The sequence below is a fragment of the Papaver somniferum genome, chromosome 2 (assembly GCF_003573695.1).
Source record: "Papaver somniferum cultivar HN1 chromosome 2, ASM357369v1, whole genome shotgun sequence".
NCBI lineage: Eukaryota > Viridiplantae > Streptophyta > Magnoliopsida > Ranunculales > Papaveraceae > Papaver > Papaver somniferum.
The window spans coordinates 206,671,362-206,698,334 of record NC_039359.1 but is presented as its reverse complement, the minus strand read 5'-3'; the positions used below and the strand labels follow the sequence as shown (position 1 = coordinate 206,698,334).

Below are 26,973 nucleotides of genomic sequence, written 5' to 3'. Positions count from 1 at the left end.
TGCGACCTCTAAGGAGCCAAGCCAAGTAAGCCCACGGTGCGTCATACCACAGTCAACAATGTTTAGTGCAACTGAGACGTCAAGAAAATATCAGAACAAAAAAGCCGATTGCGACACCCACAAAGTTGTGAAGGACCCTTTCCATAACATCTTACAAAAATTTGTTTTTGACTAGCTTACAGATGCCGCACCCATGGGTGCACTATTATTCCTAATGGATAGCTACTCGGGTTACAACTGCTGTACTAGTAAGGTCAGAACGCAAAACTATCATCGTCCTAGAACATACCTTCAATAAACAAATATGCCCACCCCAGAAGGACACGATATGGACAGACGAGAGCATACCCTCTCCAAAATCCCCGGCGCTATATTGAACCATTGGCCATTAACCAAGAAGGCAGAAAACATTACCAAGCCCAATCAGGCTACTGCAAGACAGCAGATCGCTAAGCAAGCTTACTTTACAAAGTGGGCTGGAAACAAAGCCCAAAAGTTTCTCAAAACTAATAGGGAAACATTAACACACCTATAATTATACTCCTTACTAAGAGTAACGCACAACCCATGAAGGTTGATGTCTAGAAATTCCACATTTGGGGCTTGGGCTTCGAGCCCCTACTTGTAAGCATGTCATGAAACCTCCCTCAGAATGTACTAAGGGTTCACATCCTCTTTTGAAAATTAATAAAACTACTCCTTTTGTGTGTTGCTTGTTTACATTATGGTTCTACTCCTTAGATTAAAATCTTTATTATCGCATGTGTCTACTTTTCTTTTTTGCTTTATATGCGCATCTAGATTAATCACATCATACTTGCATTCAAAAGAAAAAAATATATATAAAAAAAAACACACAAACAAGTCCATCAACAATTATGGCACGGTGCTGGCCACACCTCCCATTCTACAATGAATGATGCGCATAAATAAACTAAGCTACCTTACACAGACGACAAACCTAAGATAATGCCACCACGATCATGATATCGGAAGATGTCCTGCTATAACAGGAGATACCCAAATTTGAGATACTTTCCTTAAGACAAGATACAAATCGCTCAACCAAGGTGTCACCCTTCGAAACACGCTTCGGCAGTAAATTCAATGGAAACGTTCAAATAAGCACTAAACAACGCCTACAGCGGCGAAACGAAAGTTGTTTCAACCAAATCCCAACACCATAAGAGGTATCATGTCCAATTAAGGAACTGATCACTCCTTGGAAATGTTATCCAAGGTTGGACCGACAAATGTGCACTCAAAACTCTTTCAATGCCAAATAACAACAACCAATCATACGGTTAGAAAGAAAAATGTCACCAACTGTACCATCCAAGAAATAAGCGGTAAATATCGAAGCGCCTCCTACAATTGACGACTTTCCAAAAGATGCGAAAATGTTTCCATAAAGGAGCATATGAACCTACCAAACTATGTTCAACATAAGAGAATAAAAGAAGAAAGCTGGATAAATAAAGAAACATACCAACTCAAGTATGTCCGCCATCAGGAGCCTCTTGCTCATCCTCGACGTCAGTCACATTCTGCACAGGCTCGAGCTCGACAACAGGTGGAGGGACCACGACGTTCGCAGCAGCAGCTGCGGCGGCTCGCTGACGCTCCCGGAGAACGGCAACCTTACAAGATTTGGTCATCAAAACCTTGTACTCCGCATGAAGGTTTCTCAGCTTCTTTTCTCCCTCCACATGAGCAGACGCAATTCCTCTTCATGTTGGCTCACCAACTCGTTAATCTCCTCATCAAGGCTTCACTTAGCAACCCTTTCTTCCTCTAGCTGCTTCTCCAACTCAGCCTTTTGCTTGCAAACCTCTGCCTGCACAAAAAAAAATGATCAATTTAAGGAAATCATCAGAACAAACCGATACACAAAATTGGTTAACAAATGACCTTCATTTTCAAGTAAAATAGCGTCTAAGTTTTGTTCTAATCGAATCTTTTAGGTGTCTAAAGCAATAATTGTCTCCTCTGCAGGAGTTATGGCCGTATCACCATGCGGGTACGATAACATATGCCTATCACGCTCCCTTATAAGAGAAATATAATCATGCTTGAGCCTTCTCAGCGTTTCCCTATCATCCTCTGCCTGTGTTAATTGAGGCATATGACCGCACTGCTAGTTAATAAACTCATCTTTCTGCGCACGAAGTATCTTGATCTCGTCCTCACAATCCACAATTACTTTCTTAGCCTTATCCATTAACCCACGAATCTCCAAAGTACGGTTCCGATGAACCTCCACATCTTCCCGCAACATTGCATTCTCTTGCTCTAAGGAGTCAATTTTACACTGACGAGTACTCACATCGAGTCTAAGGCCACTACGTTCTCTCGCATGTCTATGACCCACATTATCTAACTGCTCCTCCAATCGTTTGACCGTAGCTACCAATACAGGGACTAATTGAGAAATCTAATCCCTACCATGGAGACGCTAAATTAAGAAATCGGAGCAGAAGAATACCTTCCAATTCCTTTTTATCCTGACGAAAATCTAAGGCCTCATGCTTAGACATTTCCATAGCAGAGCGAAGAAGATGGATCTCCTGTTCAGCAGCCTTTGCCTTCCTCCTAGCTACGTGAGTCTCGGATAACATCCCAGTCCTCAAATTGTTGCTCTAGAACATCCAGACAACAAACCAGTTAAGGCTGGAGCAAGCAAAAATAAAAATAACAAAAAGCTAAAAGACAACAACTGTTCACCACATACCGATAACACAATTTGTTGCTGGGCGAACTTAGGCAAAAAAGTTAAGATACGAGCTTGCTCGTCCTCGCTCAGCTGAGCATACTTATCCGAGCATAACATCTTCATCACCTAGGACCCACCACTGAACCAAAGAGTCTCAAAGGAACCACCAGCAAATTTACTCGGTACGCTCGGACTACCCCCACCCGGAATCATAGCAAGACTACTGCTCACATTTCCACCACCACCCCGAGCACTAGCATCGGAAAGAGCACCCTTATCAGTAACATCTCTCGCCTGGGGCAGACTCGCTCCAGACCCAAGGGAGATATTAGGATCAACAGAATCGTCCAACAAAGCTTGATCGAGATCATCGAAGAATGACTCGGTAAGATCCAATACCTCGTTCTCCCCAAACAGAGCATCAATGTCCACTTCCATGGCATGCTCGGCCACAACGTCAGGAGCATTAGATGTCCCAGAACCATCAGTTAGCCTCCTCCTCTGCCAAAAATACAAAATCAACGACTGCTAAGGCAAAAAACAAGGGCAAGGTATATATATATACGTCAAAATAACAAGACAGTATTTTTTACCTTAGTATCCCGAGCAGACTGAGACAAACGCCTACGAGGAACGACCCATTTAAGCTCCCAAGGACTATAGGAAGGCAGATGGGCCTGCATCTCAGGAATACAAGGAAGAACATTACCAATATCATCCCAACCATAAATACAAGGCCCCACAACTCGGATAGGAGCAACAAGCCACTTGTCGTGAGTCTTACGAAGTGTACGTTGTGTAACTACAGGGGGATGCAATTCGGTCATAAGCAAAGGACCTTGGAGGCTCTTCCGAGTTCTAGAAATCCCAACTCCAAAACCATCATAGGTATCGGACTGATGACACCAATAGCTCTCCACGAAGGAATCGGGGGTATAGTAACCCTTCTGAGCAGGAACAAACTGATTCAACTCGTGCTCGGTAACCTTACCTTGGCTTCGGCGATTGCACTCTCGGGCGATCCGGTAAAAGTTACCGTTAGGCTGAAATATGGCTCACTGAGGCTCAAGCTTACATAATATCTCATACTGAAAAGGATTTAATGGACAATACAAGGGAAGACAAAGACGGCGTCAAGTTGACCCACCGCAACGATAATCTCGTTAGGACCACACGGGTTCTTCATACAAGAGCACGAGGTTCTCCATACAAGAGCAGCACGAGACGAAGGAGAGCGAGACTACTCGGAGGAAGAACCAGACTAGTCATCACGAGGGATAGTATAGAGCCAGTCCGAGGAAGCCAGGACGATGGAAGACAACTCACCAAACTCGGATGATCAAGCCACCACGAGTTTATTCCGCCTATAAATACCGGTCCATGTAGAAGGGGATGGAAAACTTATGTAATCTTAGATTGTCTTTTTACAGAGAATTCCTGAGAGAGATCTAGATAGAGAGAAAGTGAGAAATCTAGAAGAGATTTGTAACTCTTTCAAGGATAAGATCTTATAATAATAAGAAAACATCTTCTTCCCGTGGATGTAGGTCTTCATGGACGAACCACATTATATGCTTGTGTTAATCTTTACATTTCATGCTGTTTACATATTGTTCATAGTTGAATCTTGTATGTTTTAGTAGTTTTTAGCCTTTCATTTCACTTGGATGTAGTCATCAGAAAAGATGCAACTACATTTTGGATTGTATACAGAGAAAGCCACAACACAGATGATATTTACCGGTAGAGTTAAGAAGGAAGAATGATTTAGAGGTGCAGTAGTAGTGTTTTTATTTATTTATTAGTATTATTTTCCTCTAACAAGCTACATACTTTCACTTATTTACTTATTTTGCATCAAAAGTACATGAACTTAATTCAAGATTTTCGCAAGATCCATTTCGCTCCCTTCCGCGACTTTATTTATTTTATATGTCTTGTCGTCTTGAGATACAATAGAGGCAGATGACCATAGGTGATTGTGGCTCTTATTTAGTATATATACCTAGCAATGTAGGTCATGTGCCCAAAGGACAGACTCTAAGGCTGCTTTTTCACTGTAGCTGGCTCCGATGCTGACCGAGAATCACCATGTTTGGATTCCGAAACCTGAATTGGCAACCAAGGAAAACCGTACCTACCTCCATAAACTGGTACAACGTTGGATGGTGTGGATACATATGTAGGTGGTGGTAGTTCCGCTGGTACAATTGTAGATGGTGCGGGTGCAGACATTGGTGGTGGTAGTTCTTGCGACAACGTATTATCACCATTTACAACATTGTCGGGGCCATTATCATGTATGGTTCCTCTAGCGCCGTTGACCACGTTATAATTAGTAGTGCCTGAAGCACTAGCTTCAGGATCCTGGGCAGCAACGCCACCTAGGCTGATGAAACTCTTAGGATAGTAAGTACTACTATCCACAAAAAGCATTGTCATGATCATGAAAAGGGAAAACATCTTTTTATCAATATCCATGGTAGACTTAAATCTACTCTTTCTCTAACTATAATCAAGCTAGCTAACTGTCTCTTGTGTTCACTGAAACTTCCAATTTATAGTGTGAACTTGTGAGGGCGTTATGGGAAGCGGAATGTAAATACAATTTGTCTTATTCATGCATCTAAAAATATGCGAAATAAAATTGAGGGCATTGTATTTGTTTTTGAAGCATTGAAGGCTTTGTATATTTGTATCTATTCATTATATAGCATGTTTCCTTAATGCGGTGGGATGATGATATATAGTCACCAAACTGATTGATACAGAGTTCTTCTCTATATAGATTTTGACATCTGCTATATTGATCCATTTGAAAATGGTCACTCTCCAACTTAATTGACTAATGAAAGAGCAATTATTAATTCAGTTGCTAAATAGACTATAGATTTTGGCTTCATATGTGATTAAATGTGATCATAGAATTGATTAATGCTGATTAAGTTTTTTCTTTGGTTTATCTTTCTATTGTGATCAAGATACATCATCTTCTAACTAATGCATCAATGGAAATACTCTTTGTTAGAAACGTGTTGAAATTGAACTTTCGATTAACTTTCATTTTACATGTTGTTGAAGATGGTAACTGTGTCATGTTGTTGAAGATAGTAATTATGTCATGGTTGTACTTGTAAACCTACTGACGTATGAAGCTCCCTCCATCCCTGGTTGTAACTCCTAATTAGTTTATAGCGTGTATATGTGATGTTTTTCTAAACAAACAAACAATATATTCAGATAATTGTAGGATGCTGACATGTTGTTAATAGATGAAAAATAGGAAAAGTTGATTATTTTTCTTCTTTTCCATATATCATTTTCTGATTATGAACAGCCAAGTGTTTGACGGTCCTAGATAAATCTATAGCCAAAAGCACTTTATTACACTCCGAATCATAATGTTGAGCAAAGATCTCCGTGCATCAAACTCTTGATCATAAAAGTCACTGGATGTACATTTCTTTATGCAGATAACAAAAACCATTAATAGGAATAATAATCTAGGGCCCATTTATCGGATTCACATAGGTCCACCGAATACGTTAAGGCTCAAGCTTAAGTGTTTGTACTGTTGTAAAAGTATCGGAGAAACTTCGCATAAGAAATAAATCTTCTTTCAATTGTAGTTTGTTTGTCAGGGTTATCAAAAAATTTAAAATTTGAACAAGCATTAATCGAACTTTTAGAAACCGTATGCGTTTACGAATCATTTGGATATTGCCATCGAATTTAATCATTATAATGATCAAGAGATATTGAGTATTTTTTGGTATTCTGAAATGTATACAGAAAGACCCAGAATACGGATGATATTGGTAAAGATAAGATCAGTTAAGTGAATGATTCAAGATGTAGACTTGTAGTAGAAGGTTTCTTTTATTTATGACCCTTAAATGAAGTTACGTACTTTCACTTATTCATTTATTTTACATCAAAAGTAAGTACATGAACATAATTTGATGTATTCTTCACGATCCATTTAATTAGCTCCTTTCGGCGGCTTTATTTATAGCTAAATGTAGAATAGAGGCAGATGACCATAAATAATTGTAGCTCTTATTTAGTATATCTTCTCTTATGACAGTCTTCAAGTCTTTCGTCTCAAAGATTGTTTTGAAGAATTGTAGGTGATCACCTGCCCAAGAGACAGCCTCTATGGCTGCAATTGTTTCTGCTTTTCTCCTGGAGCTGATTCTGATGCCGAGTCCTTTGCAGAATCACCATGTCCATATTCTGAAACCTGAAATGGCCACCAAGGATAGCCATACCTACCCCCATAAACTGGTACAACGTTTGATGGTGTGGATACAGACGTGGGTGGTGGTAGTTCCACAGGTACAATTGTAGGTGGTGGTAGTTCCACCGGTACAGCTGTAGATGGTGCGGGTGCGGACATAGGTGGTGGTAGTTCTTGCGACGATGTATTATTACCATTGCCAACGTTGTCCGGGCCATTGTCATATATGGTTCCATCGGCACCGTTAATCACATTATAACTTGTAGTGCCGGCAGCACTAGCTTCGAGACTCCTGGCAGCGACACCACCTAGGCTGATGAGACTCTTAGGATAGGAAGTACTATCCATAAAAAGCATTGTTACGATCAGGAAAACCAAAAACACCTTTTTATCACTTCCCATGGTTGATTTAATCTATTTCTCTTTCTCTAAATTTCTTTGACGAATCTAGCTCGCTCACCCTGTCCCTTTGGAACCCTGAACACTCCGTTTTATAGTGTGAATTGAACCTGTGATGGTAAATGCTCCCATCTAATTATTGAATTACTTTTTGTCTTACTCATGCATTCTAAAAGTGTGAAAGAATATCGAAGGCGTTGTTTCCATAACGTGATGCGATGAAAATATATAGCCACCAAATAGATTACCAAACTGATTAATGATGAGTTCATATTAATCCATTTGAAAATAGTCAGTCACCTAACCAATCTATGATAATCTTCTTGGTGTGATGAAAATATCAACTTCTAACTAATCCATTAATGGTTAAACTCTTGGTTTGAAACCCAAGGGACTTGTTGAAGGTATAATCAACATATTACTGGAATGCAAAAACGTGTTAAAACTGAACTTTCGCCTCCATATATCTATCATTTTCTGATTTTGAACACGAAAATCGGGCTTCTTCTGTGATGATGGGTCAAACCAACAGTTGTGATAAAATATCTTGATACAAATTAGTTTTCATGTACTTCATTTGTTAAGGGTAATTTGATATCTAGACGGCTGGACCAAGTAAAAGTAGCCAAGAGACATTGCATCACTGTAGTACAGTGGTATAAGAGTAATAGCAAAAACATCAAACGTAACACACTTGGTTGCATAGAAGACATGTCCCAGTGGTCGTAAAATTCAGAAAAACATAAAATGATTGATTAATATTTGTGTATCGCAAACCGAATTGAAGACATGTCCCGGTGCTTTCATTAAACTACTTTTGTTTTACTCACGCAGTCATAAGTCATATAAAAATCGGAAAATGGGTCATTTGTTCAAATATTTTTAAAACATGGTTCAAATGGACGAGTAAAAATTAGTATGGGTGAAATAAACATCAAAAAAATAGCAAGGATGAAACTGGATGCATCCTCATGTAAATTAAAAATAAAAAAAATATTTAAAAATGGGTAGGATGAAACTGTTTACATCCTGATTATTTTTACATTTTTGTCCATTTAAAAAACATCAAAATCTAAATTTAATTTTCACCCAGAAATTATTGATTTTGATCTTTTAACCAATTTTGTGTATAAAAAATGGCATGTGAAAGAAAATTGAAGGCTTTGTATGTCGTCGTCAATATATTGATCAATTTGAAAATAGTCGATCACCAAACTAATTACGTACTAATCTATTTGAGATATTCTCATTTTACCTTAACCACTGGATGCAATCTGTATGTATCGGAATGGTACGTAACAAAAAATAAAAATAAATTAGAAACAATTTTATTTTAATTATATCATAAATTTGAGATTACTTAGAGATGAATTCTAGAATTTAACTGTTCTTGGATTTATTATAAGAACGAAAAATAGAATAGATAAATACATTGCACAAAAACAAGAAAAAATGGATTTATTCTAACATATCCATCCTCGGATGGACCATTAATTAGAGACTAGATTTGTGCCCGTGCTACGTACCGGACATTTTTTTCCTTTTAATTTGGTGTATGCAGGGCGAATAGGGACGCATTTTTAATTGTGAAAAATACTATAACCCCCTACTATATGGGTTGAACACATAGAAACCCAACAAAATGGATCCTTCATTGTCAACTCCATTCTTTCACATTTTGATATTTCTAGGCCCAGAACTTTAATTTTTAGGACTTGATAATAAAGTGACATTTTCATAATGTCAAATTTACCCTTTTCAATATATACAAGAGAAAAATCATAAGATCCATTCATTTCTTCATTTTCTTTCTCTCTCATCTCTCTCGCTCGGTTGCAGAGAAAAAAGTTTCAGGGTTTGCTCTCTCTCTCAGACGAAGAAACAGGCCGAGAACACGATTTCTAATCGAAATTTCCAGTGAGTAATGATTTCATAACTTAGATCTGACCTTTACAAAAAAAGATCCTGATTATCTAAACATAAATTCGAAATCAACATCAGTTATTCTTCGGAGATTCAATGAAAATTCATCAGCAGGAACTGAATATGAAGATTCTCGTAGAAAATCAAATCCAACAGGAAAAATTTCAATTCAATCGGTTGATTTCGTAATCTGATTTCATTTTTTCTGCAGAGATTTCGTTCTAATTTAGTTTTCTGTTTGAAGATTCATATAAAGTTTCTAGGTTTATATTTCTTTCATTGATTTCATTTGCTTTTTTAGATCTGGAAGAATGATAGTAAATCATCTGCGTGTTTGTTATTAGAAGAAGAAGATCTGTTAGAAACGATGATAAATCGAAATTTTATTCTCGGTGTTTTGGAATTTTGGTGCATTTTTGGAGTTCAGGTAACGCTTTTGTTTTGATTCAATATGATTGACTCATTTAGTAGTTCTATTTCTTATTTAGTTTGATTAGGTTTTGATTCTTGTTTTGGTTGTTCTATTCAGGTCAGAGTAGAAAAATATAATTTTTATGGAATCAATGAATTTTGAATCTAGGTACGTTTAGATTGCTGTTATTACTGTTGATGTTGTTGTTTTAGGTTCAATTTCTTGGTAATACTAGTTGAATTCAATCATCTAAAAACGATGAACTCTCATGATTACAACGGATTCAGTTATTGACTTGTATCTGTAGATGATAAGATGAAATCTGATTGTTAAAACATCTGTAGATGTTGGGACTTACACATGCTTGTTTAGTTAGTTGATTATACATGCTTGTTTTATGACTTTTGGAGGCTGGAAGTATTGCTTTTGCATCTAGACTAGTTTGTGTATACAATGATTAGTTTGGCTGATATTTTTATGTTTCTTTTACAGGAAAATCAACACTTGTGGTGGTGTTGATGGTGGAGGTGCAGGTTTTGGAGGAGGATGAGGAGGCAGTGGTGGTACTGGATCAGATTTGGAAGATAATTTGTATTTGGATTTAGTGGTGGTGTTTTGGTATGAAGCTGAGAGGTTTGGTATGGATGTTAGAGCTGTGTTAGACATTGTAAGTTGGATCTACTTTACATTCTGCTTGTCTTAGTGGTGGTGTTTTGGTATGGATGTGTAATTTTTAGTTACACAAGCTAAATAGATGTGTAAATTTCAGTTACACATGCTAATTAGATGTGTAACTTCTAGTTACACAAGCTAAATAGATGTGTAATTTCTAGTTACACATGCTAATTAGATGTGTAACCTTTACTTACACATACTTTGCTTTAGGTAACTTAGGCTTGCAAGTTCATGATAAATGGCATATTCCATATGCAGGTGTAACTCCTAGTTACACAAGCCATATGCATGTGTATCTCCTAGTTACACATGTTATATGCATGTGTAACTCTCAGTTACACAATTCAGATGCATGTGTAACTACTAGTTACTCTAGTCAGATGCTTGTGAAACTGAATATACATTGTTGTATGTACTGTTCATTTTGATCTTATAAATACTGATTGCTTGTTGTTATATTTCAGGTTTCAGATAACTTCATAAAAGCTAATTGCTTAAACGTGGTAATGATCTCGCTGGAACTGGAGTTGACGCTGAATACACAAGTCAGATGCATGTGTAACTCTCAGTTACATTAGATAGACACATATGTAACTCTCAATTACACTAAACAGATGCGTGTGTAACTTCTAGTTACACATGCTAAGAAATTATTGTAAATGAATATTAAAGTAATAACTTTTTTTTCTGTGTTTTTTTTTGATGTCTATTTATTTGCATATATATACAAGTGTAACTTTGCATTACACATATCATAAGGATGTGTAACTTCTGGTTACACATGCCATATGCATGTGTAACTTCTGTTTACACCTTCGCACTGTATTTTAATAATTTCGGGCCTAGATTTAATAATTTTGGGCCTAGATTTAAATTTTATTTAATTATGGGCTTGACAATATGCATAAGGGTATCAAGGTCTTTTAAAAACTCGGGGCCTAGATTTAAACTTTTATTAATTAAGGGCCTCATATTATGGGTTATCCATGGGTTGGGCCTGAGCCTCATTTCCCCTTTTTAATTTGGTGTGTGTGGAGCTTTGCCTCGCCCCGAGGAAATGCATTTTTGATTTGGTGTAAGTGGGATTTCTCCAGGCCCCGTGGAGATTCATTTTTGAATTGGTATGCGTGGGGAAAATACATTAAATAGGTGGAGAACATGTGCATATTTTATTTACTTTTTTCCTTTTATTTACACAGAAAATATGTGGATTTTTTTCCCCTTTATATATTAATTTAGAAAAAAGAGTCATAATATAGTAGTAGGTACTTGATTTCCAAATTGAATTTTGACTTCCAAAAATCCAAACACGGTAAGTTAGGTTTTCCTTTTGAGTTTGTAATTTTTTTTTTTTTTTTGAAAAGATAAAGTTCATTTAAGAAAGAGCTGAGAAAGCACTTAAAACATACAACAAATACATGTCAGAAACTATAAAGATACACGAAAGCTTTTCCCTATTACAAGATACCACCGATTATCGTTTAAAAGCCCGCTAATTATGGATGAAATCTGCAAACTTGAATTTCTTAAAGGAAATATGAACACTTGCCCAACTGAATAGAGAAGCTTTCACTTGAAGGATAACCCGCTCCACTGATTCTTCTTTGTTACGGAAGATTCTTTCATTCCTTTCTTTCCTAATTTGTTTCCATATAGCGAAAGACAAACAAAATTTTAGGAATCCAATTGGTTCAATTTTGAGTTTCAGCTGCCATGAGATAAGAAGCTCCATACACGAATCCGGCGGTCGCCATCTTGACTCCAACAGGTTTAGGAAATGCTCCCACAATTTCTTTGCAAATACACAATGGATAAATATGTGCGGTATTGTTTCGGGTTCTTGGTGACACAGACAACAATTGATGTTTGTAATTTCCATACCTCTTCGAAGAAGACGATCACCGGTTGGTAAACCATTCATTGTTTCAGCCCAAACTAAGAATGACACTTTTGGTGGGATGGCTGAATTCCACACATACTTTGACGGCATTTTCTTTTGTCTCTCTTGAGCTTGTCCTTGTTGTTGTAGTTGTACGTCAATCATTTCATAACATGAAGAAACTGGGAAGTCTCCATTAGTCCCTCCAATGCATGACTTTGTGTCCTCATTTAAACCAATTATACGTTGCCAAGTGCCCTCATCTAAATATTGTCAGGTCATCAATTCCAAATTGAATTTGGTTTCCTTTTTTTGTATTTTCTTTCATATTCTTTTCAAACCAATCAAACGTTGTCATGTATCCTCACCAAAACGCTTGTTTTCACAAAACTCAAAAAAGACCTATTTTGACCAATAGGAAGCGAGAATTTCCTCACCGTTCAACGTGAGAGCTTTATTTATCATTTAAGTCTTTAGATTAGATGTTACGAAAAGATAACGCGACCTGGACCTCTTCTCTTTTTTTTCTTCTTTTTGATGCAAATGCTACAAGGGACCTCTCTTTACGTGAGGTTGAAAATGGCATCCAAAGAGGGGACCTCACTAAGTGAGAATCAATATCAGCCGATTTTAGATATGGTTTGGCTTTTGTGCAACCGTATATTAACAATATATCTATACCGACTGAGTTTATCATTCCACCAAGTAATATATTAGAAACTGGATTTTACATAATATCTCGTACTGAAAAGGATTTAATGGACAATACAAGGGAAGACGAAGACCGGCGTCAAGTTGACCCACCGCAACGATAATCTCGTTAGGACCACACGGGCTCTTCTCCAAAAGATCCTTGGAAAGAACACCAAACTGACCTTAAGGAGTGGCAAAGGAAATCTGAAATCGTTAGAGATGATGCCTAACCCTCACCGATTCTAAGAACGCTTCATCTGACGTACCAGAGGAAATGTCGGAATTCGGATTTCTCATCGGAGCTTTCCTAGTACTGCTGAAGAGAAAACAGAAGGAAGAAGTTAGAACAACGGCAAAAAGAAAAGCCAAAAAAGAAAACAAAAATAAACATGCACCGGTGAGAAAAAATCAGCAACAATGGAGGATAAACTCCACAGTCGAAGAAAGATGGAGGAACAGTCGGTCAAAATAACCGAGACGATTGCAAAACCCAAGAGAAAAAGTGGAGCAGTTGCAAGAATCACTGATATCCAGGGAAGTAACATTTACAGAATCCAAGAATAACTGTGATAATCATCGGAGAAAACAAAAAGGAGAAGTAAAAAGAAAAGGATTATACCGTCTTGGGGTGCGAGATGGGGATTTTCTCCTAGACATTATAAACTTCTTTATAGGAGACAGGAAGTTAAGAAGGAATAGTAAGAGAAAGAAGAGAAAGAATGAAAAAGTTGTGAACTCTGAAAAGAGATATTAAATGCGACATTCTCTCCTCCCAAAAGATCTTATAAGAAACCAAAGTACCACCAACTGGCACCTCAAGTCCAACGGGTAAAAGCGCACTAAAAGTGCAGACGTGGCGGAAACTGCGGACATGGCGAAAAATATGGGACGGTTACATAGTTTTCTCCCCAATATGCCCTCGGCAAGTTTCAAAGAAAAGGATCAAAATGTGTGGGTAAAATACCCGACGGCCACGTGTCAACATCTCAAGAGATGATTACATGATAATATGATGAGATGAGAGCATCGAATCATCCTCTAAAAAGGAGGGTTTGTCTGAATCGAGGCAGCTGCACAAGCGTCGAATGAACGACGCGTGTAAGGAAAGGTCCAATCTTCTCAGACGGCCAAGTCTAAAAAGGAACGCATTTAATGAAGGATAAGAACAAGACATGGGAAGACCTGCATCGTGACGGAAGACTCAGAAGATTTATACTACTACCCAGAGGTGACAGAGCACGAGGTTCTCCATACAAGGGCAGCACGAGACGAAGGAGAGCGAGACTACTCGGAGGAAGAACCAGACTAGTCATCACGAGGGATAGTATAGAGCCAGTCCGAGGCCGCCAGGACGATGGAAGACAACTCACCAAACTCGGATGATCAGGCCACCAAAAAGTTATTCCGCCTATAAATACCGGTCCATGTAGAAGGGGATGGACAACTTATGTAATCTTAGATGGTCTTTCTACAGAGAATTCCTGGGAGAGATCTAGATAGAGAAAAAGTGACAAATCTAGAAGAGATTTCTAACTCTTTCAAAGATAAGACCTTATAATAATAAGAAAACATCTTCTTCCCGTGGATGTAGGTCTTCATGGTCGAACCACATTATATACTTGTGTTAATCTTTACATTTCATGCTCTTTACATTTTGTTCATAGTTGAATCTTGTATGTTTTAGTAGTTTTTAGCCTTTCATTTCACTTGGATGTAGTCATCTGAAAAGATGCAACTACATTTTGGATTGTATACAGAGAGAACCACAACACAAACGATATTTACCTACTTTTACTTATTTACTTATTTTGCTTCAAAAGTACATGAACTTAATTTAAGATTTTTGCAAGATCCATTTCGCTCCCTTCCGCGACTTTATTTATTTTATATGTCTTGTCGTCTTGAGATACAGTAGAAGCAGATGACCATAGGTGATTGTGGCTTATTTAGTATATATACCTAGCAATGTAGGTCATGTGCCCAAAGTACAGACTCTAAGGCTGCTTTTTCACTGTAGCTGGCTCCGATGCTGACCGAGAATCACCATGTTTGGATTCCGAAACCTGAATTGGCAACCAATGAAAACCGTACCTACCTCCATAAACTGGTACAACGTTGGATGGTGTGGATACATATCTAGGTGGTGGTAGTTCCGCTGGTACAATTGTAGATGGTGCGGGTGCAGACATTGGTGGTGGTAGTTCTTGCGACGACGTATTATCACCATTTACAACATTGTCGGGGCCATTATCATGTATGGTTCCTCTAGCGCCGTTGACCACGTTATAATTAGTAGTGCCTGAAGCACTAGCTTCAGGATCCTGGGCAGCAACGCCACCTAGGCTGATGAAACTCTTAGGATAGTAAGTACTACTATCCACAAAAAGCATTGTCATGATCATGAAAGGGAAAACATCTTTTTATCAATATCCATGGTAGACTTAAATCTACTCTTTCTCTAACTATAATCAAGCTAGCTAACTGTCTCTTGTGTTCACTGAAACTTCCAATTTATAGTGTGAACTTGTGAGGGCGTTATGGGAAGCGGAATGTAAATACAATTTGTCTTATTCATGCATCTAAAATATGCGAAATAAAATTGAGGGCATTGTATTTGTTTTTGAAGCATTGAAGGCTTTGTATATTTGTATCTATTCATTATATAGCATGTTTCCTTAATGCGGGGGATGATGATATATAGTCACCAAACTGATTGATACAGAGTTCTTCTCTATATAGATTTTGACATCTGCTATATTGATCCATTTGAAAATGGTCACTCTCCAACTTAATTGACTAATGAAAGAGCAATTATTAATTCAGTTGCTAAATAGACTATAGATTTTGGCTTCATATGTGATTAAATGTGATCATAGAATTGATTAATGCTGATTAAGTTTTTTCTTTGGTTTATCTTTCTATTGTGATCAAGATACATCATCTTCTAACTAATGCATCAATGGAAATACTCTTTGTTAGAAACGTGTTGAAATTGAACTTTCGATTAACTTTCATTTTACATGTTGTTGAAGATGGTAACTGTGTCATGTTGTTGAAGATAGTAATTATGTCATGGTTGTACTTGTAAACCTACTGACGTATGAAGCTCCCTCCATCCCTGGTTGTAACTCCTAATTAGTTTATAGCGTGTATATGTGATGTTTTTCTAAACAAACAAACAATATATTCAGATAATTGTAGGATGCTGACATGTTGTTAATAGATGAAAAATAGGAAAAGTTGATTATTTTTCTTCTTTTCCATATATCATTTTCTGATTATGAACAGCCAAGTGTTTGACGGTCCTAGATAAATCTATAGCCAAAAGCACTTTATTACACTCCGAATCATAATGTTGAGCAAAGATCTCCGTGCATCAAACTCTTGATCATAAAAGTCACTGGATGTACATTTCTTTATGCAGATAACAAAAACCATTAATAGGAATAATAATCTAGGGCCCATTTATCGGATTCACATAGGTCCACCGAATACGTTAAGGCTCAAGCTTAAGTGTTTGTACTGTTGTAAAAGTATCGGAGAAACTTCGCATAAGAAATAAATCTTCTTTCAATTGTAGTTTGTTTGTCAGGGTTATCAAAAAATTTAAAATTTGAACAAGCATTAATCGAACTTTTAGAAACCGTATGCGTTTACGAATCATTTGGATATTGCCATCGAATTTAATCATTATAATGATCAAGAGATATTGAGTATTTTTTGGTATTCTGAAATGTATACAGAAAGACCCAGAATACGGATGATATTGGTAAAGATAAGATCAGTTAAGTGAATGATTCAAGATGTAGACTTGTAGTAGAAGGTTTCTTTTATTTATGACCCTTAAATGAAGTTACGTACTTTCACTTATTCATTTATTTTACATCAAAAGTAAGTACATGAACATAATTTGATGTATTCTTCACGATCCATTTAATTAGCTCCTTTCGGCGGCTTTATTTATAGCTAAATGTAGAATAGAGGCAGATGACCATAAATAATTGTAGCTTTATTTAGTATATCTTCTCTTATGACAGTCTTCAAGTCTTTCGTCTCAAAGATTGTTTTGAAGAATTGTAGGTGATCACCTGCCCAAGAGACAGCCTCTATGGCTGCAATTGTTTCTGCTTTTCTCCTGGAGCTGATTCTGATGCCGAGTCCTTTGCAGAATCACCATGTCCATATTCTGAAACCTGAAATGGCCACCAAGGATAGCCATACCTACCCCCATAAACTGGTACAACGTTTGATGGTGTGGATACAGACGTGGGTGGTGGTAGTTCCACAGGTACAATTGTAGGTGGTGGTAGTTCCACCGGTACAGCTGTAGATGGTGCGGGTGCGGACATAGGTGGTGGTAGTTCTTGCGACGATGTATTATTACCATTGCCAACGTTGTCCGGGCCATTGTCATATATGGTTCCATCGGCACCGTTAATCACATTATAACTTGTAGTGCCGGCAGCACTAGCTTCGAGACTCCTGGCAGCGACACCACCTAGGCTGATGAGACTCTTAGGATAGGAAGTACTATCCATAAAAAGCATTGTTACGATCAGGAAAACCAAAAACACCTTTTTATCACTTCCCATGGTTGATTTAATCTATTTCTCTTTCTCTAAATTTCTTTGACGAATCTAGCTCGCTCACCCTGTCCCTTTGGAACCCTGAACACTCCGTTTTATAGTGTGAATTGAACCTGTGATGGTAAATGCTCCCATCTAATTATTGAATTACTTTTTGTCTTACTCATGCATTCTAAAAGTGTGAAAGAATATCGAAGGCGTTGTTTCCATAACGTGATGCGATGAAAATATATAGCCACCAAATAGATTACCAAACTGATTAATGATGAGTTCATATTAATCCATTTGAAAATAGTCAGTCACCTAACCAATCTATGATAATCTTCTTGGTGTGATGAAAATATCAACTTCTAACTAATCCATTAATGGTTAAACTCTTGGTTTGAAACCCAAGGGACTTGTTGAAGGTATAATCAACATATTACTGGAATGCAAAAACGTGTTAAAACTGAACTTTCGCCTCCATATATCTATCATTCTCTGATTTTGAACACGAAAATCGGGCTTCTTCTGTGATGATGGCTCAAACCAACGGTTGTGATAAAATATCTTGATACAAATTAGTTTTCATGTACTTCATTTGTTAAGGGTAATTTGATATCTAGACGGCTGGACCAAGTAAAAGTAGCCAAGAGACATTGCATCACTGTAGTACAGTGGTATAAGAGTAATAGCAAAAACATGAAACGTAACATACTTGGTTGCATAGAAGACATGTCCCAGTAGTCGTAAAATGCAGAAAAATATAAAATGATTGATTAATGTTTGAGTATCGCAAACCGAATTGAAGACATGTCCCAGTGCTTTCATAAAACTACTTTTGTTTTACTCACGGTGTCATAAGTCATATAAAAATCGGAAAATGGGTTATTTGTTCAAATATTTTTAAAACATGGTTCAAATAAACGAGTAAAAATTAGTATGGGTGAAATAAACATCAAAAAAATAGCAAGGATGAAACTGGATGAATCCTGATGTAAATTAAAAATAAAAAAAAAATATTTAAAAATGGGTAGGATGAAACTGTTTACATCCTGACTATTTTTACATTTTTGTCCATTTGAAAAATATCAAAATCTTAATATCCTTTTCACTCCGAAATTGTTGATTTTGATCTTTTAACCAATTTTGTGTATAAAAATGGCATGTGAAAGAAAATTGAAGGCTTTGTATGTCCACGTCAATATATTGATCAATTTGAAAATAGTCGATCACCAAACTAATTACGTACTAATCTATTTGAGATATTCTCATTTTACCTTAACCACTGGATGCAATCTGTATGTATCGGAATGGTACGTAACAAAAAACAAAAATAAATTAGAAACAATTTTATTTTAATTATATCATAAATTTGGGATTAGTTAGAGATGAATTCTAGAATTTAACTGTTCTTGGATTTATTATAAGAACGAAAAATAGAATAGATAAATACATTGCACAAAAACAAGAAAAAATGGATTTATTCTAACATATCCATCCTCGGATGGACCATTAATTAGAGACTAGATTTGTGCCCGTGCTACGTACCGGACATTTTTTTCCTTTTAATTTGGTGTATGCAGGGCGAATAGGGACGCATTTTTAATTTGGTATGTGTGGGGCTTTGACCCGCCCCGAGGAGATGCATTTTTGATTTGGTGTAAGTGGGATTTCTCCACGCCCCGTGGAGATTCATTTTTGAATTGGTATGCGTGGGGAAAATACATTAAATAGGTGGAGAACATGTGCATATTTTATTTACTTTTTTCCTTTTATTTACACAGAAAATATGTGGATTTTTTCCCCTTTATATATTAATTTAGAAAAAAGAGTCATAATATAGTAGTAGGTACTTGATTTCCAAATTGAATTTTGACTTCTATAAAAATCCAAACACGGTAAGTTAGGTTTTCCTTTTGAGTTTGTAATTTTTTTTTTTTTTGAAAAAGATAAAATTCATTTAAGAAAGTGCTGAGAAAGCACTTAAAACTTACAACAAATACATGTCAGAAACTATAAAGATACACGAAAGCTTTTCCCTATTACAAGATACCACCGATTATCGTTTAAAAGCCCGCTAATTATGGATGAAATCTGCAAACTTGAATTTCTTAAAGGAAATATGAACACTTGCCCAACTGAATAGAGAAGCTTTCACTTGAAGGATAACCCGCTCCACTGATTCTTCTTTGTTACGGAAGATTCTTTCATTCCTTTCTTTCCAAATTTGTTTCCATATAGCGAAAGGCTCTTCTCCAAAAGATCCTTGGAAAGAACACCAAACTGACCTTCAGGAGTGGCAAAGGAAATCTGAAATCGTTAGAGATGATGCCTAACCCTCACCGATTCTAAGAACGCTTCATCTGACGTACCAGAGGAAATGTCGGAATTCGGATTTCTCATCGGAGCTTTCCTAGTACTGCTGAAGAGAAAACAGAAGGAAGAAGTTAGAACAACGGCAAAAAGAAAAGCCAAAAAAGAAAACAAAAATAAACATGCACCGGTGAGAAAAAATCAGCAACAATGGAGGATAAACTCCACAGTCGAAGAAAGATGGAGGAACAGTCGGTCAAAATAACCGAGACGATTGCAAAACCCAAGAGAAAAAGTGGAGCAGTTGCAAGAATCACTGATATCCAGGGAAGTAACATTTACAGAATCCAAGAATAACGGTGATAATCATCGGAGAAAACAAAAAGGAGAAGTAAAAGGAAAAGGACTATACCGTCTTGGGGTGCGAGATGGGGATTTTCTCCTAGACATTATAAACTTCTTTAAAGAAGAGAAAGAATGAAAAAGTTGTGAACTCTGAAAAGAGATATTAAATGCGACATTCTCTCCTCCCAAAAGATCTTATAAGAAACCAAAGGACCACCAGCTGACACCTCAAGTCCAACGGGTAAAAGCGCACTAAAAGTGCAGACGTGGCGGAAACTGCGGACGTGGCGAAAAAGATGGGACGGTTACATAGTTTTCTCCCCAATATGCCCTCGGCAAGTTGCAAAGAAAAGGATCAAAATGTGTGGGTAAAATACCCGACGGCCACGTGTCAATATCTCAAGAGATGATTACATGATAATATGATGAGATGAGAGCATCGAATCATCCTCTAAAAAGGAGGGTTTGTCTGAATCGAGGCAGCTGCACAAGCGTCGCATGAACGACGCGTGTAAGGAAAGGTCTAATCTTCTCAGACGGCCAAGTCTAAAAAGCAGGAACGCATTTAATGAAGGATAAGAACAAGACATGGGAAGACCTGCATCGTGACGGAAGACTCAGACGATTTATACTACTACCCAGAGGTGACAGAGCACGAGGTTCTCCATACAAGGGCAGCACGAGACGAAGGAGAGCGAGACTACTCGGAGGAAGAACCAGACTAGTCATCACAAGAGTTAGTATAGAGCCAGTCCGAGGCAGCCAGGACGATGGAAGACAACTCACCAAACTCGGATGATCAGGCCACCAAAAGTTTATTCCGCCTATAAATACCGTTCCATGTAGAAGGGGATGGACAACTTATGTAATCTTAGATGGTCTTTCTACAGAGAATTCCTGAGAGAGATCTAGATAGAGAGAAAGTGACAAATCTAGAAGAGATTTGTAACTCTTTCAAGGATAAGACCTTATAATAATAAGAAAACATCTTCTTCCCGTGGATGTAGGTCTTCATGGTCTAACCACATTATATGCTTGTGTTAATCTTTACATTTCATGCTCTTTACATTTTGTTCATAGTTGAATCTTGTATGTTTTAGTAGTTTTTAGCCTTTCATTTCACTTGGATGTAGTCATCAGAAAAGATGCAACTACATTTTGGATTGTATACAGAGAGAGCCACAACACAGATGATATTTACCGGTAGAGTTAAGAAGGAAGAATGATTTAGAGGTGCAATAGTAGTGTTTTTATTTATTTATTAGTATTATTGTCCTCAAAGAAGTTACATACTTTCACTTATTTACTTATTTTGCATCAAAAGTACATGAACTTAATTTAAATTTTTGCAAGATCCATTTCGCTCCCTTCCGCGACTTTATTTATTTTATATGTCTTGTCGTCTTGAGATACAATAGAGGCAGATGACCATAGGTGATTGTGGCTCTTATTTAGTATATATACCTAGCAATGTAGGTCATGTGCCCAAAGTACAGACTCTAAGGCTGCTTTTAACCGTAGCTGGCTCCGATGCTGACCGAGAATCACCATGTTTGGATTCCGAAACCTGAATTGGCAACCAAGGAAAACCGTACCTACCTCCATAAACTGGTACAACGTTGGATGGTGTGGATACATATGTAGGTGGTGGTAGTTCCGCTGGTACAATTGTAGATCGTGCGGGTGCAGACATTGGTGGTGGTAGTTCCTGCGACGACGTATTATCACCATTTACAACATTGTCGGGGCCATTATCATGTATGGTTCCTCTAGCGCCGTTGACCACGTTATAATTAGTAGTGCCTGAAGCACTAGCTTCAGGATCCTGGGCAGCAACGCCACCTAGGCTGACGAATAAGATAGCAAGTACTACTATCCACAAAAAGCATTGTCATGATCATGAAAAGGGAAAACATCTTTTTTATCAATATCCATGGTAGACTTAAATCTACTCTTTCTCTAACTATAATCAAGCTAGCTAACTGTCTCTTGTGTTCACTGAAACTTCCAATTTATAGTGTGAACTTGTGAGGGCGTTATGGGAAGCGGAATGTAAATACAATTTGTCTTATTCATGCATCTAAGAAATATGCGAAATAAAATTGAGGGCATTGTATTTGTTTTTGAAGCATTGAAGGCTTTGTATATTTGTATCTATTCATTATATAGCATGTTTCCTTAATGCGGTGGGATGATAATATATAGTCACCAAACTGATTGATACAGAGTTCTTCTGTAAATAGATTTTGATATCTGCTATATTAATCCATTTGAAAATGGTCACTCTCCAACTTAATTGACTAATGAAAGAGCAATTATTAATTCAGTTGCTAAATAGACTATAGATTTTGGCTTCATATGTGATTAAATGTGATCATAAAATTGATTAATGCTGATTAAGTTTTTTCTTTGGTTTATCTTTCTATTGTGATCAAGATACATCATCTTCTAACTAATGCATCAATGGAAATACTCTTTGTTAGAAACGTGTTGAACTTTCGATTAACTTTCATTTTACATGTTGTTGAAGATGGTAACTGTGTCATGTTGTTGAAGATAGTAATTATGTCATGGTTGTACTTGTAAACCTACTGACGTATGAAGCTCCCTCCATCCTAATTAGTTTATAGCGTGTATATGTGATGTTTTTCTAAACAAACAAACAATATATTCAGATAATTGTAGGATGCTGACATGTTGTTAATAGATGAAAAATAGGAAAAGTTGATTATTTTTCTTCTTTTCCATATATCATTTTCTGATTATGAACAGGCAAGTGTTTGACGGTCCTAGAGCCCAAATTCTCAAGGGCCTAAACTTATTATAAATGTAAGCACTTTAGATAAATCTATAGCAAAAAGCACTTTATTACACTCCGAATCATAATGTAGAGCAAAGATCTCCGTGCATCAAACTCTTGATCATAAAAGTCACTGGATGTACATTTCTTTATGCAGATAACAAAAACCATTAATAGGAATAATAATCTAGGGCCCATTTATCGGATTCACATAGGTCCACCGAATACGTTAGGGCTCAAGCTTAAGTGTTTGTACTGTTGTAAAAGTATCGGAGAAACTTCGCATAAGAAAGAAATCTTCTTTCAATTGTAGTTTGTTTGTCAGGGTTATCAAAAAATTTAAAATTTGAACAAGCATTAATCGAACTTTTAGAAACCGTATGCGTTTACGAATCATTTGGATATTGCGATCGAATTTAATCATTATAATGATCAAGAGATATTGAGTATTTTTTGGTATTCTGAAATGTATACAGAAAGACCCAGAATACGGATGATATTGGTAAAGATAAGATCAGTTAAGTGAATGATTCAAGATGTAGACTTGTAGTAGAAGGTTTCTTTTATTTATGACCCTTAAATGAAGTTACGTACTTTCACTTATTCATTTATTTTACATCAAAAGTAAGTACATGAACATAATTTGATGTATTCTTCACGATCCATTTAATTAGCTCCATTCGGCGGCTTTATTTATAGCTAAATGTAGAATAGAGGCAGATGACCATAAATAATTGTAGCTCTTATTTAGTATATCTTCTCTTATGACAGTCTTCAAGTCTTTCGTCTCAAAGATTGTTTTGAAGAATTGTAGGTGATCACCTGCCCAAGATACAGCCTCTATGGCTGCAATTGTTTCTGCTTTTCTCCTGGAGCTGATTCTGATGCCGAGTCCTTTGCAGAATCACCATGTCCATATTCTGAAACCTGAAATGGCCACCAAGGATAGCCATACCTACCCCCATAAACTGGTACAACGTTTGATGGTGTGGATACAGACGTGGGTGGTGGTAGTTCCACAGGTACAATTGTAGGTGGTGGTAGTTCCACCAGTACAGCTGTAGATGGTGCGGGTGCGGACATAGGTGGTGGTAGTTCTTGCGACGATGTATTATTACCATTGTCAACGTTGTCCGGGCCATTGTCATATATGGTTCCATCGGCACCGTTAATCACATTATAACTTGTAGTGCCGGCAGCACTAGCTTCGAGACTCCTGGCAGCGACACCCGCTGCCACCACCTAGGCTGATGAGACTCTTAGGATAGGAAGTACTATCCATAAAAAGCATTGTTACGATCAGGAAAACCAAAAACACCTTTTTATCACTTCCCATGGTTGATTTAATCTATTTCTCTTTCTCTAAATTTCTTTGACGAATCTAGCTCGCTCACCCTGTCTCTTTGGAACCCTGAACACTCCGTTTTATAGTGTGAATTGAACCTGTGATGGTAAATGCTCCCATCTAATTATTGAATTACTTTTTGTCTTACTCATGCATTCTAGAAGTGTGAAAGAATATCGAAGGCATTGTTTCCATAACGTGATGCGATGAAAATATATAGCCACCAAATAGATTACCAAACTGATTAATGATGAGTTCATATTAATCCATTTGAAAATAGTCAGTCACCTAACCAATCTATGATAATCTTTTTGGTGTGATGAAAATATCAACTTCTAACTAATCCATTAATGGTTAAACTCTTGGTTTGAAACCCAAGGGACTTGTTGAAGGTATAATCAACATATTACTGGAATGCAAAAACGTGCTAAAACTGAACTTTCGCCTCCATATATCTATCATTCTCTGATTTTGAACACGAAAATCGGGCTTCTTCTGTGATGATGGCTCAAACCAACAGTTGTGATAAAATATCTTGATACAAATTAGTTTTCATGTACTTCATTTGTTAAGGGTAATTTGATATCTAGACGGCTGGACCAAGTAAAAGTAGCCAAGAGACTTTGCATCACTGTAGTACAGTGGTATAACAGTAATAGCAAAAACATCAAACGTAACATACTTGGTTTCATAGAAGACATGTCCCAGTGGTCGTAAAATTCAGAAAAATATAAAATGATTGATTAATATTTGAGTATCGCAAACCGAATTGAAGACATGTCCCAATGCTTTCATTAAACTACTTTTGTTTTACTCACGCAGTCATAAGTCATATAAAAATGGCATGTGAAAGAAAATTGAAGGCTTTGTATGTCGTCGTCAATATATTGATCCATTTGAAAATAGTCGATCACCAAACTAATTATGTACTAATCTATTTGAGATGTTCTCATTTTACCTCTCATTAACTTCCAATTACTAACTAAATTTTGTAGGTGAAGAAAGTTATTACAGTTTGTTTCTAACTGAACTTAACTTTTGTGCGGCGTATTATTTTCTAACATTAATTGCCAGTTTCCCTGCAAATTATAGGTTTTACATCTTAATGGATCTCGAAACAGCTAGCCTGTTAGACTAGCTTTGCTCCTATCATGAAGAGCAGGGAAGTTTCAAAGACTATGCATGCGGATCATACCTTAACCACTGGATGCAATCTGTATGTATCCGAATGGTACGTAACAAAAAATAAAAATAAATTAGAAACAATTCTATTTTAATTATATCATAAATTTGAGATTAGTTAGAGATCAATTCTAGAATTTAACTGTTCTTGGATTTATTATAAAAACGAAAAATAGAATAGATAAATACATTGCACAAACAATAGAAAAAATGGATTTTTTTTTTTTTTTGAAGGAAACAAACTTTCATTGATATTAATCCTCATTCAAGATGAGGTGTTGCATAATACAATTAGGTTGTTCATCATGAACCCACCATCTGTTTAGATTATTTGAAATTGCACATTGAGCTAAATCACGCGCAATCGGATTAGCGTCTCTAGAAACTGCCGTGAAACTAACTTCACTGAAGTTCTTAACGCGATCTCTGATGTTGAGAATTGTTGATCTTATATTCCAAGGTATTTCATTGACACTACCTTGAATAGCTTTAGGAATTTCTATTGCATCTCCTTTTACTATGATTTTGGTGAGCTAAAGTCTGACAGCCAGTTGGATACCCAGTCCATAAGCCTTTGCCTCTGCAACTGTAGATGAGATGCAATTGAAACAATAAGAACCACTTGCCAGGTGATTTCCGAAGGAATCGATAGCCACTGCAGCTGCTGAAGTGTTTCCATTGTTAAAGGCATCATCAACATTTATTTTAATAACCGTAAAACTACATTAGAATGATTGGTCTGAATATTGGAGTAGTAATTAAGCGCCTGGTGCAGATCAAACAATTTGAAGTCTTGAAGAGCTCTTTGGATGCATTGAGAAGTTGAGACATGAATGTTATTAAAAATCAAATCATTCCTTGATTTCCAAATGTTCCATAGAATGCAAGCAACTAGATATAACATAACACCTTGGTCAGGATGAAGAACCCAGTGCTGAACTATTTGTCTTGTTTGCAGCCCATTCAAAACTTCAATACCAATCGGACTTTCCTAAAAAACTGTCAGGGAGAAATGACAGTTGAAGAAAAGATGATCAATAGTTTCTTCCTCCAGATTACCAAAAGGACAAACACTTTGTATCTGATTGTTGAATTTTCCCAAATTATGATTGATAAGCACGAAAGTGCGACGCATTTTCACCCATAAATACATTAGTTGGGACTCATTTTATCACTAATAAACTTGTTTTAAGTCTTTTCAAGGAAATAAGCTCTTTTGGAAAAATGGATCGAAAAAAGTGTTAAAAGCAGCCAGAGGAACTGATAAAGGCACCCATCATTTCAGATACGGTCACCCAACTTGTTAAAGACACCCAACAAATGAACAAATGGATAGAGGCACCCTCTTCTTCTTCATTTGAAACAGATTCACATAATTTATGGGAGATCTCAAAGATTTAAGGCAAAGATATCTTGTTGCCTATTATACAAGAAGTTTTCATATCTTGAAGTTAAAAGAGATAATATATTGATGAGTTTGTTTTTA

The 26,973-nt window shown here is 36.9% G+C and overlaps 1 protein-coding gene and 1 long non-coding RNA gene across 2 annotated transcripts; one reads left to right on the top strand and one right to left on the bottom strand.

Annotated features, from left to right (window-relative positions):
* Positions 1–9,751: 9,751 nt before the first annotated feature.
* Positions 9,752–10,878, top strand: LOC113354441. The gene is made up of 3 exons (XR_003361880.1): positions 9,752–9,855; positions 10,180–10,354; positions 10,827–10,878. It is a non-coding gene; the product is annotated as an uncharacterized LOC113354441 (long non-coding RNA).
* A 5,867-nt stretch (positions 10,879–16,745) lies between these two features.
* LOC113350332 lies at positions 16,746–24,378 on the bottom strand. Its single transcript, XM_026594444.1, has 2 exons — positions 24,203–24,378; positions 16,746–17,432 (listed from the first exon to the last, which is right to left on the bottom strand). Exons 1-2 carry the CDS (start codon positions 24,294–24,296, stop codon positions 17,041–17,043), a joined length of 486 nt encoding a protein of 161 aa, XP_026450229.1. The 5' UTR covers positions 24,297–24,378; the 3' UTR covers positions 16,746–17,040.
* Between the last annotated feature and the right edge of the window lie 2,595 nt (positions 24,379–26,973).

What these genes read in the sequence shown, in the direction of transcription:
- LOC113350332 (XM_026594444.1), bottom strand. Translation starts at nt 24,296, where the DNA reads ATGGGAAGTGATAAAAAGGTGTTTTTGGTTTTCCTGATCGTAACAATG. An exon ending in TAAGAGTCTCATCAGCCTAG is followed by an intron (nt 17,433 to 24,202) that starts GTGGTGGCAGCG and finishes TCATCAGCCTAG; the next exon opens with GTGGTGTCGCTGCCAGGAGT.